Source organism: Nicotiana sylvestris, chromosome 7 (assembly GCF_000393655.2).
Source record: "Nicotiana sylvestris chromosome 7, ASM39365v2, whole genome shotgun sequence".
NCBI classification, from domain to species: Eukaryota; Viridiplantae; Streptophyta; class Magnoliopsida; order Solanales; family Solanaceae; genus Nicotiana; species Nicotiana sylvestris.
The window spans coordinates 10050184-10065969 of NC_091063.1; the positions used below are offsets into that span (position 1 = coordinate 10050184).

At 36.9% G+C, this 15786-nt stretch overlaps 2 protein-coding genes across 2 annotated transcripts; one reads left to right on the forward strand and one right to left on the reverse strand.

Annotated features, from left to right (window-relative positions):
* The first annotated feature begins 246 nt into the window (after positions 1 to 246).
* LOC104234410 (TORTIFOLIA1-like protein 2) lies at positions 247 to 7802 on the forward strand. The gene is made up of 10 exons (XM_009787973.2): positions 247 to 411; positions 520 to 588; positions 993 to 1078; positions 1796 to 2529; positions 2835 to 3029; positions 3136 to 3238; positions 3611 to 4269; positions 5384 to 6085; positions 6582 to 6747; positions 7449 to 7802. Exons 4-10 carry the CDS (start codon positions 1852 to 1854, stop codon positions 7463 to 7465), a joined length of 2520 nt encoding a protein of 839 aa, XP_009786275.1. The 5' UTR covers positions 247 to 411; positions 520 to 588; positions 993 to 1078; positions 1796 to 1851; the 3' UTR covers positions 7466 to 7802.
* A 501-nt stretch (positions 7803 to 8303) lies between these two features.
* Positions 8304 to 13255, reverse strand: LOC104234411 (probable serine/threonine-protein kinase PBL17). Its single transcript, XM_009787975.2, has 6 exons — positions 12585 to 13255; positions 11508 to 11854; positions 10133 to 10268; positions 9841 to 9977; positions 9553 to 9676; positions 8304 to 9092 (listed from the first exon to the last, which is right to left on the reverse strand). The coding sequence occupies exons 1-6, from the start codon at positions 12643 to 12645 to the stop codon at positions 8563 to 8565; spliced, it is 1335 nt and encodes a 444-aa protein (XP_009786277.1). The 5' UTR covers positions 12646 to 13255; the 3' UTR covers positions 8304 to 8562.
* Between the last annotated feature and the right edge of the window lie 2531 nt (positions 13256 to 15786).

Here is a 15786-nt window from a genome sequence, read left to right on the forward strand (position 1 = left end):
TGAAAAACAATTTTTTTGAGTCAAATTTTTGATTTTTTTTAGAAAATGAATAAAAATTAAAAATTTTATGAACAAACGTTGATTTCGGAAAAAAAGTAAATTTTTTTGGAGAAAAAGGAAAAAATTTCTCCAAACGGAATCTAAATCATTTAAAAATTCAAAAGTGGAAAAAGACAAAAATGGAAGAAAGCAAAATTAACCTCGGGAGAAGCAGCAGAGGAGACAGCCAAGTCGGAAGAAGTGGGTCCCATCTCTTAAAACGCTCCCCCTAAATTCGAAAACCAAAGCCAAAGCGCGAAAACTTAAAAAGCCACTCGATTAAACCCCACCGTCGCTCTCCGCCGCGCGTGTTCTCCAACTTCCGGCGTCTCTCTGACATACTTTTCAGAGTTTCGCATTCTCACTCTGTTTGTACGGGTTCTTTTTTTACACTTTCTCTATCACCGAGATTTGTAAATTTCAAATATTAAATTATACATCTAGTAGTGTTCAATTAATTTATTCCCAATGTTTCAACAGTGCACATGCAGGGAACAATTTTTACAGCTTTAATTGGCAGGTTCCTACTTTAGCTGCAGCAATTACAAGGTAAATTTTTACTCATCACCGTAAGAATTCAGAATTTAAGCTCTAATGGCTGAGAGAATCTTAGAATCGAATTTATTATATTTATTAACGTTATGAGTCCATATCTATTTTATTAAAATTTTAGTAAATTTTTACGCATAAGGTTATGTTTCCAGTAAAAACTACTGGGTTCAGATAAATCAGTAATCTATAATTGCATCCAGCCCTGAGTCCATCAGCTTTTTTTTCTTTCTAATATCCTCCATTATATCACGTTTTGCCATTTCACTAGTAGTTGGAGTATTATTTATTACTACTATTATTTAAAATTTGAACTTTAAATGATGATTTTCGTTGTAGTACTAAACATTTTTAATGTTGAACTTTAATGTTGTCAACTGAGAGACAGTTGTTTTTATTTTCAGGGACCCTAGCTTTACGAGTTAGATTTTTTCCCTCTGCTTTTGAACATTTGGTACTTGGTGAGGACTGAAGATGCTCTACTTCTTTTGTAAGTTCCCTCAATCTATTAGCTCTATAACCATCTTTCTGTACTTCATTTTTGCTTTTGGTTGCTGTAGTTTATGTTTAGTTGCTGTGACAATGGGGACTCTTTTGATTTATTTTTTTATTTATTAATGTGGTAGTTAATGCTCAGCTTGCTCTCGCCTTCTCAATACCAACAGAAATGTTGGGTAACTCTACCTACCAAAAGTTTATTCAGATGGAAAGAAATCACCTAGCATTTTCTGCATCTGCTGAGATTTGAACCTTGGCATCCCATGGTTTTTTAATCTCACTTCATGAACTACTAGTGCACACTCCACTCTTGGATAATCTTATCTTATAGAGTGTTCGCATTATATATTCTGCAAAAGGCGCTCAAGTTCAGTCATTTGTGTGATCTTGTCAATCATTTTAGTTGTTTTTTTTAGTGTAAAGCAAAGTGGAAGGGTCTGCAGTTACATATAATCTTAAATACAGTTGTTCATTTTTATCTTATGGTCTACTGGGTGAGGTGGTTGTTGGGGGCTTGAGGTGGGGAGAAACATTGGTGGCTGCCTGCTTGTCTCTACGACATTGTTGATCATAGTACTAAACTTTGACCCAAGAAATTTTTTGAGAATGAAAATGACTTTGACCCAAGAAAATTGGTGTAGCTGTTTATTGTTTAGCAAGAGAGAAAAGCTTGAATGTTTTTTAACAAGCTATTATTTGAATATTGAAGGGCCAAATCATGGGTTACAATTTTGAAATGCTGGAATTCCACTCTTGGAGAGGTGAATGAGCAGGCAAATAGAGATGAAGACACATGTGAATATGGTGAAAGGAAGAGGTCCCAGCAGGGTGAACAGCCAACAGGTTGTTTTCGAGCTTAAACAACGTGTGGTTCTTGCGCTGAACAAGCTTGCAGATAGGGATACTTACCGACTTGGAGTTGAAGAGCTAGAGAAAATAATTGAATGCTTAACCCCAGATGGAGTTGCTCCATTTCTATCCTGTATATTAGATACTGATTCGGAGCAGAAAAGTGCTGTTCGTAAGGAATCTATCCGGTTGATGGGCATGCTAGCCAATTTCCATGATAGCACTGTTGTTCCACATCTTGGGAAGATGGTATCCAGCATTGTAAAGCGTCTCAAGGATTCGGATACTGTTGTAAGAGATGCTTGTGTAGATACTGTTGGAATTTTGGCTTCTAAAATGAGCAGTGTTGCAGGTGACGATGACAATGATGGAGTTTTTGTGGTGCTAGTGAGACCTATTTTTGAATCCTTAGGAGAACAAAATAAGCAGGTGCAAACTGGTTCAGCGCTGTGTTTGGCTCGGGTCATAGACAGTATTCAGAACCCCCCAGCTGCCATTTTGCAGAAGATGCTGGCTAAAACTGTGAAGTTGCTTAAGAATCCACACTTCATGGCAAAGCCAGCTGTTATTGAATTGAATAGAAGCATTATTCAGGTTGGTCTATCTTGTGTAAACTTCTCTGAATCTTTGAAATTTTCTGTCACGCATACGTACTAGTCATGTCAATGCTCGACTTGAAGGATAAGAACGTTCCAGTTTACACCATAGTGTAAGATCCTATCGAGTTCGCACTTGTGCAGCATATGTCTGCGTATACTTGGCGCCTTACAAGGAAATGGCCTTTGGGTATTAATCTCAGCAGTATAACCTAATTAAAATTTCTAGTTATGTTTTGCAAGCTAAGGGTGATTTATATTTCCGACAAAGATGATAAATTTTCACAATTTTTTCTAATTCAGGCTGGTGGTGCCAATACACATAGTGCTTTATCAATTGCAATGGCTAGCATTCAAGAAGTACTCAAGAACAGTGATTGGGCAACAAGAAAAGCTGCATGTGCCGCATTAGGGGACATTGCTTCAACTGGTGGAGCATTGTTCAGTGCTTTCAAGTCCTCCAGCATCCGTAGCCTCGAATCCTGTCGATTTGATAAGGTAGGTGATGCAGTCAGAATGCATAACTGAACCATGTGGTATGATTCTATATTGTGGTTGCCTAATATGAAATCTGAAATTATTAAACCTTATGTGCTCTGTTCAGGTGAAGCCAGTCAGGGACTCCGCATTGCAAGCTTTACATCTGTGGAAAAGGCTTCCCGGCCCTGGTACATCTGAACCTTCTGAAGCAGGCTCTTCGATAAAAGGTATGATGTTTTGTGCTCTCTGATGTGATATTTCTTTCAGTTGGTGCAGATTTCACTCATCTTACTATGATGCTTTGTGATGCCCTGATAACCTAGTTGATTTGTCTCACAACTAAGCAGTTAAAGTTACCGATTTGAGTGCTCTAGTGCTTGAGCTATGTTATTTGTTAAATTGAGATGGTTCTTGGGCCCATGGCTTTTAAGCCCAAGTGTCGATCTAGTTTCAGCTCAGTCTTGCTTCTGTCCTTGTTGGGCTGGCCATATTACCGGCGTGTTTACCAGTTACATGTTATTTACATCAGTAATTTTGAAAATTGACTTCCTTAATATTTGTTTTTGGTGACCTGTGTAATAATAGCTTGTATTTTGCAGAAAATCGGTATAAAGATGATTATGGTGATATAACAAGTGCCAGTGAGACAACACTGAAGGATGCCACACCTAAGAAATTTGGTTGTGACTCGACTAGAAACAAGCTTCCCCTTTCTTTGAGAAAAGCAGGCCATAACCATGTCGAAAAGCCTCAGCACTGCGGAACTAATGAGTGGCATGTGGAGGTAGCAGTTCCGACAACCCGTAAGATCTTTATGCCAGAAGTTAGGGATGAAGAATCAGAGGGTAGTTCTGTTATGAAGGCAGTTGAAAAAAGTGCTGAGACTAGAAGTTCTCATGATATTGAATATGAATATGTGCACATAGATGACAAACAGGAGTGCTCTTCTGGGTCAAATCTGTTTCCTGATAACTTTCAACGCAAAGAAGTCATGGGTTCTCACCAGATAATTGATGAGGCCAGTTTGGGTACACTATTGGGAACAAGTCAGCGTTCTGTAGTTGAAGAAATCAGTATTGAGGAACAACGATATTTTGGTGGAACACAGGACCGAAGAAGCTTAGATTCAACAACTACTGAATTGAGTTCTCAAAAATTGCATGGCTGTTGTTCTCATATAGCAAAAGAAATGTTATCTGTCCGAAAGCAACTCTTGGATATTGAGAATAAGCAATCCAATTTACTGGATTTACTAAAGGTAATCAATTTTACATTTCTTTTGTGTTAGTCTGGATCAACCAATGCATATTACAGGAACCAACCTTTCTGTGTCATGCCAATTTGTGGAAGGCACATCGCATGCTCTTGTAGTATTAATCTGTAATGTGTAAAGTAAGCCAAGAACTAAACTTCCTAGAAAATGTCCTCTCAAATACCCACTTATAAAGGTAGAGCAAAAGTTTCAGTATATGCATTATGCTTGTATCTTATTAAGTTTCTTTAAATGATGTATAACATGTTCAGTTGGTGCATTGTCCAAAAAACATGTTCAGTTGACAACAGAAATGCTAAGACAAACAAAGAGGTCTGTGTGTATCTATTTTTAAAGTATGACATTTCCTATAGATATTGGAGCAATAAATATGACCTAACAGTTATTGTGGCTAATATATCTTCTCACTAGAGTTAACTTATGACTAAGATTATGTATTATGGTGTACTGCTTAGATAATACGTGAAACAAAACATTTGTTGAAGAATGGTGTGGATATACTAAATCTGAACTAAAAATCTTTTAACTTCATTTGAAAATTAATAAATGGAGGAATTGATAATACATAAAAATTAAAATAGCTGTGGTCTGAGAAGCTTAAGCATTGGCTTCTTGGGCATGCCAGTGGTCGGAACTTAGTGGGATTTCTCTCTTATTAAACAGATAGAGGTGCTTTTTTTAAAATAGGTATTAAACAGATATGTGTTGAGCACTTGAGCTTCATCACCACATTGTGATCTCCTTTACCATTGATATGCCAGATCCTTTCTGCTCAAAGACTTCATCAGTCTGAGAAATAATTTTTTTTATTCTACAGTAAATTTCATATAAGTGATTATAGTTGAGGTTTTTCTTTTGTTCTTTCCTCAAATCCATCTTTGCTTTGTAAAGAAAAAACTTGAGCTCACAGATGATATCCGATTATAGCAAGGCCGCAGTTCAGTCACCTGCATGCCACTGTTCAATTATTTCTGTTTATTTCTTTCCCTTTCCTCTGAAACTCAGTTTTGTTTGTTCATAGTCACCTTATTCTTTCGAGTTAGCATTTGAAATACTTACTATTACTTGACTGTCCCCCTGTTGTAACTGATATTTTCAGGAGTTCACAACCAACATAGTGGATAACCTGTCAATGATGCAAATGAAGGTGGCCGGTCTTGAAGGCATGGTTGATAGAATGGCCAGTGAACTTTCTTATGGAGGGAGATGTCCTGATCCATTGACAACAAAATTTATGAAAAGAAGTCCTTCTGTTGCTTCTCCAAGACTCTCCACATACACCCCAAGGCCATCTGTCGATATACCTCATAGGAAGTCTCCGCTACTGCCCACCAAAGGCATGGATGTTCAAGAGGAAAGGACACTTGTGAAGAGTAGATCGAGCAGTTTTAGAACACAAAATCTAGACATGTGGACTGATCCTGCTGCAAAACAAGGTGGATATCCTGTTGGAAAGGGAGTTCACAAAAATAGTGGACAGGGAACTCATGGAGGTCAATTGAGGAGAAACAATGATGTCTTCAGCAGTATTTCTATAACTAATGCTAAACAACACCACGTAGATGTCAAGAACAACCTCTGGAGAGTTGTTAAAGAACATCTGTTGGAAGGGGATGTAGACTCTGCTTATGTGGAAGCCCTTTATTCTGGTGATGAACTTGTTTTGTTTGAACTTATTGATACAACAGGTCCGGTTCTGGAGAATTTATCGCAGAAGACCGCAAGTGATCTTTTGGCCACTTTGGCATCGTACTTCTGTGAACAAACATATGTGAATAACATAATTCCCTGGCTGCAAAAGGCAAGTGCATCTTGTGGTTATCAAAATCTTTAAACTAACTTTATCCGTGTTCTTGAAACTTTAAATGCACAAACAATTCTTAATCAGGAAAAAAGGTTCAACTCAGAGTTGCTTCTCAGTAGACAAGTTTTTTGGTCGTAAGTAGGGTTTGAATACTGTGTCAAATTACTTTCCCTTCTTCTGCCTTATTTATGTTTTCTGCCAAATCTGTGCTTCCGTTTTATTCCATACGTTTCTGCTCATCTTACTTTTATATCTTACGCGACTTAGATGACATGTCCACTGCCTTTTCGTTCTGCAACTTGCAACAATTCTGAGTGTACCCATGGTAAAACCTGTTAGTCTGATTACTTCTAACATAATGATGTATTTCTCTCATGAACGAGTAAAAATAACTACGCTTCAATCCCAAGCTAGTCGGGGTTGGCTCATAAACAAATCCTTTTTGAAATATATCGGGATTTTTGCCTCATGATATACTTTTTCTGAAGCTTAGGTGGTGGACTTGAGTTCCGTCCATGGACCAGATTGCATTGCCCTTTCTTCAAAAGCAAGGCGGGAATTTCTTTCTGCATTTCAGGATGCAATAAAGGGTGGATATTCTACCCCGGCAGAGAGAAAATCTTTGATGCAATTGGCAATGACTTTAAACCAGATTTGGGGTAAGAAAAGTCCTTTTTCTAATTTAAATTTGTCTCCAGTCAGAAGCTTACTTTGTTGAATGATCAATTACTTATACCTGCTGCAACTCTTGTTCAACACGGGCAGAATATAACAACATATATATATATGTGTGTGTGTGTGTGTGTGTCTGTACATATGAGATTTTGTTTGTCAGAAAGATCCTTTCTTTATTGTTATAGATCCTTGCATGATGAAGCGACGTGCATAATGTTAGTTACGTTTTAAGTCCTGGTATTGTGGCATGTGATACATATTATGAAAATAGAACTTAACGAGTTGATCGCAGAACCTGCAACCCTTAGGATAGGAGAGAGTGGTCATGTGGGGAAGGAAGTTCAGTTGATGATAGGTTTCACTCTTCTGTTTTTGGTCTCTCAAAAACAGGAGAAGTGGTGAACCCAAGTTTGTAGCATAGTGTAGCAAGTCTCATTCCGTGATGGTGCCCTATTTGAAACTCCTGTGTTTTAAGTTTCTTGAGAATGGAAGGACAATATGATTTTGCCGTTGACAAGGCCCTACATATGACACTGCAATGCAAAAGCTTGTGTTTATTCATTTACCTGAATTAGTGTGTTAGCAATTGTAAAGTTGATCAGGGAGAGAACCTCTTGTTGCTTCTGCTTCTTTTCCTTCTTCATAGAGGTGTCTTCACTCTAACATCATTTGTTTCTCATTGCAGGAAAAAATGCGCCATAACATGCCAAAAAAGTTCCAGATATTCTGTCTGCTTGAATTTGGAAGCAAGCTTATATACCAAAGCAGAAGAGAACGGATTTGTGGAGGGAATGAATCTTGATGCTTGGAAAGACTTGCTCTTTTCTTCCTTTAAAACTTTTCAAAATTTTAAGTATGGCTGTAGAATGAAAGATTCAAGTTTCTAGCATCAAAACTGGTTCGTGAATCTGTGATCTCCTTTTGTTCATTTCTAAGCTTACTTGAAAAAGCTGTTTAAGCATTGATCAGACATCAGCCATTGATGTCAACCATTCATTAGCTGACATTGTACAGTTGAAATGGAACAGTTATTTCATGAGTTTCCTTCTCCAATCTCATGTTAGCAGCAAAGAAAAAATTATAAGAAGCTCCTTTTGGTTAGGACTTTGCAGTTATAATTACTATCCTTGGTCTAGTGAAATGAATAAGGGACAAAAGGAGGTTTATTGCTAGAATGGAACTGGATCAAAACTTGAAACAATTTCTATCAGTTCGAGTCAGGTTAGGATCCGAACCAGATAGATTTTGGTTGATAGAATTATAAATAATCATATGATAACACAAGATTAATAAGTCACTTGATTTGATTGTTCAACCTGGTACATTGAGGATCCGAGCTTCTTCGAATGAAATCTGTACCAAAACCAAAAATCCGACTTGATATGCTAATTTATTAGTATTTGGTTGGGTTGGAGGTTACGACCATGTCATGCTTTACTCAGTAACACCAAAAACAAATTCCTCAGACAACTTTGTTTGCTTCCCTATAGAGACTCCATTCAAAAGAAGGAATTCCAAAACTTAGGGTCTTAGCAATATATTTGGTCCAAATGATGCTTGATGCCAGACCCCTCCTTCGGAGGGACCTTATTATTTCCCTAATATTACCAAATGTCTCAAAGCTAAGGCAATTTCCTCAATACAGCATAATAAAATAGACGCGGAATGACATACAAAGTGTCTTCCAAGTATAGCTAATTCCTCCAATGAAGGAATGCTAAGAGAAAAGATATGTAATGCGAATTAATAAAGATGCATTTGGTACAACACAAGATTCATCTAAGCTTTGCTTGGTAGCTTCAACTTCTTGAAGAAACTGATCCCACATCGAGCACAAGATCAGGAGAAGGGCTATAAAGGTCACACTCCTTTGGTATCTCGCTCTTGCTTCTTCCATTTGTTTGTTTACTCCTCTGTGCTGCATCAGCTTCTCTTTCACTTTCACATTTGAGTGGGTTTGCTTTAGCTTCATACAAGGTGACACCACCACTTCCACTCGTAAGAATTGCTTCTTCACCTTTATCTTGTGGTTGAAGCGCTTCAAGTATTTCAACGACTTGACTCATGACAGGCCTCCCTTTAGGGTTTTGGCTTAGGCATTGATAGGTTAGATTGGCAACTTTTAATGCAGTTTTAGAAGAGTATTGACCTTCAAGTCTAGGGTCCATTATCCTGAAAAGCTTCTTGCTATGATTCAAGAGAGGTCGAGCAAACTCTACAAGGTTATGTTCCCGGCTAGGTTTACTTTTGTCCATTGCTCTCCTTCCAATGAGCATTTCAAGCAAAACAACGCCAAAACCATAAACATCACTTCTGGCTGTTAGATGTCCTGAATAATGCAATTGCGCATCTTAGTTCAACAACAATACACAGAATAATCACAAGCCATAAGCAAAAGTGAGGACAATTACAGAAAGGCATAAGCCATAAGGCGTATAACATGTTGGTCGTTGGCTGCAGAAAGAAGATCAGGAAGATGCTATGAGTTATGTTGAAGAATTTCAATACTTGGGTCTTCAAATGCAGTTTCTGTAAACAGCTGTGTAAGGCAGATGGACTAGATATCGATGCTATATGTGTTCACAAATATAGGCAAAACGTCAAATCACTCATTTATAAAGGTTGAAGAGGATTTGGGCAAAATAGGTGTCTAACCATCGTTCTTTGCTAGGCACAGAAGGTGCTTTACCTACTGAAAGAAATAAGCGGCCGCATAAAACAAACAGCTATCTCATTAGCTTTTGTTTTATGCTTGCCTGGTTTTTGCAACAAGCAACCATAAGACTTACCGGTCATGACATACTCTGGAGCAGCATAGCCATAAGTGCCCATTACACGAGTTGATACATGTGTTTGATCTCCCATAGGCCCATCTTTTGCAAGTCCAAAGTCAGAAAGCTTTGCATTAAACTCCTGCATCAAATCAAAATGTTAATAAAGGCAAAGATTGGATAGCACTTTTAGTTTCACCCGTACTTCTTCTCAGTAAGTAGCCAATACCACACCACAAACACAAACAACAAAACCAACCAGAAGGGATTTTGAAAGAAAAGTACATCATGAAAAAGACAACTCACCGCATCCAACAAAATGTTTGACGTCTTGAAGTCCCTATATATTATAGGCCTTTCAGCTCCATGAAGAAAAGCAAGCCCTTTAGCAGCATCCAAAGCAATTCTCATTCTTCTTAACCACGTTAGAGTAGCACAGACTCCTACAGCACAAGACATGATTGAAGAGAGGAAGAGGAAATTTCCAAAGAGAACAAACAACTCGATAATACTGATCCGTTAAATAAGGATCGGGAAACAAGAAAGACAATTCTTTAGCCTTCATCAACATGGAGCGACATGGGTACTGAGTACTCACTTGGAAAAAGGTGCTTTTCCAGGCTGCCAGATGCCATATATTCATAAACTAATAGTCTATGGTAATCCTCGCAGCAGTATCCAATCAGCTTCACCAAATTTGGATGTCGAAGCTGCCCCAAGTAGTTCACCTCTGCCTGCATGTAAATGAGTTAAATAAGCGACGCACATGCCATTGAACAGCAGACCAAAATATACACTTAGCAAATATCTTCTTTACACTGTGTGTTGCATTCTCCCAAACGCATGTCACTATTAATTTGTATGCAGTTGAGATGTAAGATATATTAATTGACATCTAAGAGTCCATTGACAAAAAAATATTTGGTCATTATATCACACAGGAAACAGAAAAAAGTTGTCCATTGTTTGAGTAGTTAGACAAATAGACGAAAGCGATTAACACATGAATAAGTGACAAGTGAAACAGAGAAAGAAAATTGGAGAAAAGAATTTACAGGAAGACAAGAAGTACCAGAAACCATGGGAGAAAACAAAACAAATGAACCAAAATGATGTTACTGCTTATAATTTAAAATAAGAAACCGGAGAACTGACCTCTTAATATTGGATATTGGAGAAAAAGAAAGGCAAGAGGGCAATTTTGAACTCAGCTAAGTTGCTTTGTCCAAAATATGACAAGTTTCTTTTATTGTTCAACGGTTTAGAGAATGTCCGTGAAGCCAACATACATTTTACGCATTTTCAAACAAGTTGCGAATCTTCATTCTTAGTAAGATTACATGGATAGATCATGTCATTTAGGAGACTTGTGTACATAATCTCTCTGGATTAGACGACACAATTGCACCTAAAAAACTGAAGCAACAGCATGAAATTATAACTCATAGCACAATTAAAGGCCACATGCCCACAATCAAGTTACTATTAAGCTTCAAAATAAAAATGTGTAGAACCTGTCCCAAATTGGCGAAACCATCTAGTTTATGGAGATATATCAGGCAATTGTGTGTTCCATAGAACTATGTATATACTTCTCTTTCACCTTATGCTACCTTCCCTTATTTGCTTTTTAGGCAGGATGCATCAGAGATTCAGAGGAGCAAGATTGGTGCGGAAAAAGAGAGGTGAATGACTATTTCAACTACGCATCAAACTAAACAAAGGGATACCAAAAGACTGTAAATAATATAGACAATAGCAATATTTTCCAATCTTTAAGCCAAAACCTCATTTTGGTAGTATCAGTAACCTCAAAATTCTGTAAAGTTGATGCAAAACTGATCTGTTTATTGTTTCAGAAGATATCACGAAGATCCTTTACTAATCTAATGACACTCAGAATACCACGGTTCAATTTCACAGAGACAGCAACAAGTATTTGGTGTTTAATAGCAAATAAGTTGAACCCCTACCAGCCACTCTCTGTCGCCCTGAAGACCTTCCGGATCAAGCTCCTTAATGGCAACGTATGTGGTCTTGTACCCTGGCCTGACCTGTTCGTCAATAACTCCTTTGTACACAATGCCGAATCCACCCTCTCCAAGAACCTTATCTGGTCGAAAGTGCTTAGTAGACAACTTCATCTCTTCATATGTGAAGATATCAAGATCACTACTCCCTGGATTTTGCCGCAGGTCCTTGAGATTTTTGGGTATTACCACAATGCTGCTTGTCTTTTCAGTGTCTTTAGCATCACGATTAGTACTCTGCGGAATTACAGGATTTGACTTGGTAGGATATGCACCAACACCATGGCCAACTGGAAGTAAAAGAAAAGGAAGAAAAAACAGAATTCCTCAATTATCATGTTCACATTTGATTCTCTTTAAGATAAGATATAGTAGTAATATTACTCTTATACTTTGCATTTTAGGAGATCCCATGTTACAAAAGCAGTAAAAGTCTTGTCTTTACATCAAGTAATAGACTATGCATCACATCATTGCAGTGATCTTGAAGAGATTCCGTTTAGCCGATAGTTCTTACTGTCTAAGATAAAACGACAACTTGGTAAACGGACCGTTTTACGCTTAAAATCGGCACAAAGTCTAATATCTCAAAGGTCAAAGCAATTCCCCTAATCAATGAATTAGGTCAATTTTGATTCAAGCAAAGTGGCAATGACATGGCAAATTTAGAGTCCAAACAGCTATTCCCGAATAATAACTTACATCTAAATTCCAATCAGACTGCTAACTTCCATAATTGGCAATAGAGAGCCTTAACTAACTTGGGATTAGCAGCATTGGTAACACTAATAATTGTAACTTGACTATACCTCAAAAATTCCAAGAGTAACATCACAAGAAAAACAGATCAGAATGACAAAATAAAGTCAATGCACAAGAATTGATGTTAATAAATGGACTATCAGACACATCTGTTTGGTCACTGAAAACTTTTAAATTTCTGTTACAAAGTATCAAGACAAATAACAAAACTATAAAAATAACCCCAAATAAAAATAATGAGGAAAAAAAAAAAGAAACCTGGCTTGTTATGTTGGTGCAGTTCTGATTCATCTTCTTCAATACTGAAACAAGAACCCATAAAACCCCACTAAAGATAAGATTTTTATGCAATCAAAATCTGGCCTTAACAACAGATTTGCATTTCATTTACCCAAAATGACTTAAAACACACTAGAGATCAGATATTTATGCAATCAAAATCTAGCCTTAACGACAGATTTGCATTTCACTTATCCAAAATCACTTAAAACCCACTAAAGATCAGATTTGTATGCAATCAAAATCTGGCCTTAACAACAGAAATGCATTTCATTTATCCAAAATCACTTGAACCTTACTAAAGATCAGATTTCTATGCCGTAATTTTTTTTTCTTTACTCTACTAAGAAGTCAGTTTTAATTGCTGACAACTGCCTAAGAATCTAAAATGGCTAAATTTGCAAAAATCTGATCTGGGGTTGATAGGATATTCCAAGAAAATCTCAAGGGAACTATATAAGCAAAACCTTCTAGAAAATGCAGTAGTATGAGGATGTGATGACAAGTAGAAAAGTGACACTGAAAAAATGTAGAGACCAAGAAATGGAAAAAGAAGGGTGTTTTTATTTACTTAGTTTTGATTTTTTGTTCTAAACTACTACAACCACTAAATTCAACTTAATTTTGGGTTTTGGAGAGTATTTAAGAGGGGTTTGATTTGATGAATGATTGGTCAGTCAAGCGCTGGGTAGGAAGAAAAATGCCAAATGACAACAGCTGGAGTCCCCACTTTACTTTGGTTGGACTTTGAATCCTTGAGTTCGTAACCTCCTATTATTTTCCCAAATTGCCCTTTTTATTTTTTCATATGAGATTTTTTTGTCTTTTTTACAATACTATTTCATTTATCATATTTTATATTACACTGTTTTGGTGAAACAAGCTTTAAGGTCTGAATTTGCCTTTTAATATCACATTATTAATGATTATAACTAAAATATTATAATAACAAACACAGTGTAGTCTCACAAGTGGGATCTAGGAGGGTAGAGTGTACGCAGACCTTACCCCTGCCTTTAAGAATGCAGAAATGCTGTTTCCGGTAAACCTTCGACTTAAGAAGGAAAAAAGGGAGGGACAATAACTAGCAAACTGATCTGACAACCGAAGCGAAAATACAAAACTAGCACTAGATAATACAATTAGAAAATCGAAACAAAAGACAACAACAAGTAGTAACAGATCTGTAGGGATACGAAAATACATGAAAGATACGAAGTGGTGTATCAAAGTTACTGTTGCAAACAAGGACAACACTCGGCTGCCTAACCCTTTTATCTTTATATTCTTAACCTCCACAACTTTATATTCATAGTCATGTCCTCAATAAGCTAGAACAACACCATATTTTGCATAATCACCTCTTCAAATATTTTTCCGGCCTGCATCTACCTCTCCGTTGACCCTTCAACGCCATCCAATTATAACAGAAATATTAAATTAGTAATTGAAAAGTTACTTTGATAAAAAGCACCAAATCAAAATTCAAATTTGAACATTAGAATAAATATTATAATAACAAATATTTTAGGTCATTTCACACTGAGAAAAGATTAATGTAAATTAAAACATGAAAAGTATTGGTATATGAAACTATAGGCTTCAATCAAATATATCCAGCTAAATAGTTAGAAAGAAAGAGGTTCAGACTCGAGTATTGAGAAACAACAACGTAAATAAAGCCCGAGCTCTTTACTTTAAAATCCTCACCAACAAGGGTCGCCGTGATTTCATTCTTAATTAAAGAGTTCGAATTTGAATCTTAAATAAGAAGTCATTCTTGTTAAGAAATACTTTACCTTTAATATAAAATTTTTTGGATTCCGAATTTAATCAAGCTCAATACGAATACCAAAAAACAAAATAACTTTAGAAACCTAGCTACGTTTGCACCATTGGGGAAGGTACACTCAATGTTGTTGCTTCAAAAACGGACTCATTGATGTTAGTAATTAACAACACATCTCGAATATATAGAGAATAAGCACTTGAGCTGCAGCCACAATTAATAATATCTGTCAATATATGTGGCATAAGGACAACCACCTAAAGGGATCGACCACCTAAAGTAACTTTTCTAATACCTCGAGCAGGGGTGTTCATGGTTAGGTTTGAATAGGCTTTTCCCTAAAAAGAAATCAAATCAAGTAAGTCGGTTTTTCAAATATTTGAACTAAACCAAATCAATTAAGTCATTTTTTTATCGATTCAATTTTGTGGGGTTTAGTCAATATTTCGGTTTTCTTATTGGGTTTTTCTTAAATAAGACATATACTACCAAACATATATTCCGGCGATTATATTTTCAATGTAACATGATCACGCTCAACTCTAGTCCTAAAAAGGAGAATCGGTCGTTGCAAATATAATCCAGTCTAAAAGTCTGGAGCCGAATCCCACATAGAACTAAGGCCTAGCTACAGTTGTTCAATATCGCAAAAAAAAAAAAAAAACACAAGTTCAAATAATTTCCTAGTTATAAAGATTTGATTTTTATTTCTACTAATTAACTAACAAATATTACAACTCTATTTATTTGAGGCTTGTAGGCTGTGGAATTCTTGTGTCTGATCTTGAAAGTTTCACACATAGCTTTCATCAACTTGTTGTTGAGGTTGGAGTCGTTATCAGTAATGATAGACTCCGGAATCCCGAATCGACAAATAATGCGATCGCGGATATAGTCTGCCACGACTTTCTTAGTTACTGCTCTATAAGATGCTGCTTCGACCCATTTGGTAAAATAGTCGATGGCTACTAAGATAAGCACATGTCAGTTGGAAGCGGCAGGCTTGATTGGTCCAATAACGTCCATTCCCCAGGCGGCGAACGATCACGGTGAACTTGTTGTGTTGAGCTCGCTCGGAGGTACCTTTATCATGTCTGCATGTATCTGATAATTATAAAGCAGTAAAATTATCAACTAACAAGGATGAAATTGGAGACAAGCCTAAGGAGGTCTAAAGTTGTGATCCCCCCAATTGTCAGAATCTTTCCCGCTACGTTTTTTATAATTTCGCCCAAGTATTCTCTACCGATCGTGAGTACTTCGGGTGTCGTAATTCTCTTCCGAGTAACTACCATAATTTACTAGATATATTCTTCCGAACTACACTAGCTGACACTAATTCACCGCTCACTAAGATCGCACCAAGGTTTCATTATTCCTAATCCCACCTTT

What these genes read in the sequence shown, in the direction of transcription:
- LOC104234410 (XM_009787973.2), top strand. Translation starts at nt 1,852, where the DNA reads ATGAGCAGGCAAATAGAGATGAAGACACATGTGAATATGGTGAAAGGA. An exon ending in TGAATAGAAGCATTATTCAG is followed by an intron (nt 2,530 to 2,834) that starts GTTGGTCTATCT and finishes TTTCTAATTCAG; the next exon opens with GCTGGTGGTGCCAATACACA. An exon ending in AGCAGGCTCTTCGATAAAAG is followed by an intron (nt 3,239 to 3,610) that starts GTATGATGTTTT and finishes TGTATTTTGCAG; the next exon opens with AAAATCGGTATAAAGATGAT.
- LOC104234411 (XM_009787975.2), bottom strand. Translation starts at nt 12,645, where the DNA reads ATGGGTTCTTGTTTCAGTATTGAAGAAGATGAATCAGAACTGCACCAA. An exon ending in AGGGCGACAGAGAGTGGCTG is followed by an intron (nt 10,269 to 11,507) that starts GTAGGGGTTCAA and finishes ATTTACATGCAG; the next exon opens with GCAGAGGTGAACTACTTGGG. An exon ending in GGAAAAGCACCTTTTTCCAA is followed by an intron (nt 9,978 to 10,132) that starts GTGAGTACTCAG and finishes CTTGTGCTGTAG; the next exon opens with GAGTCTGTGCTACTCTAACG.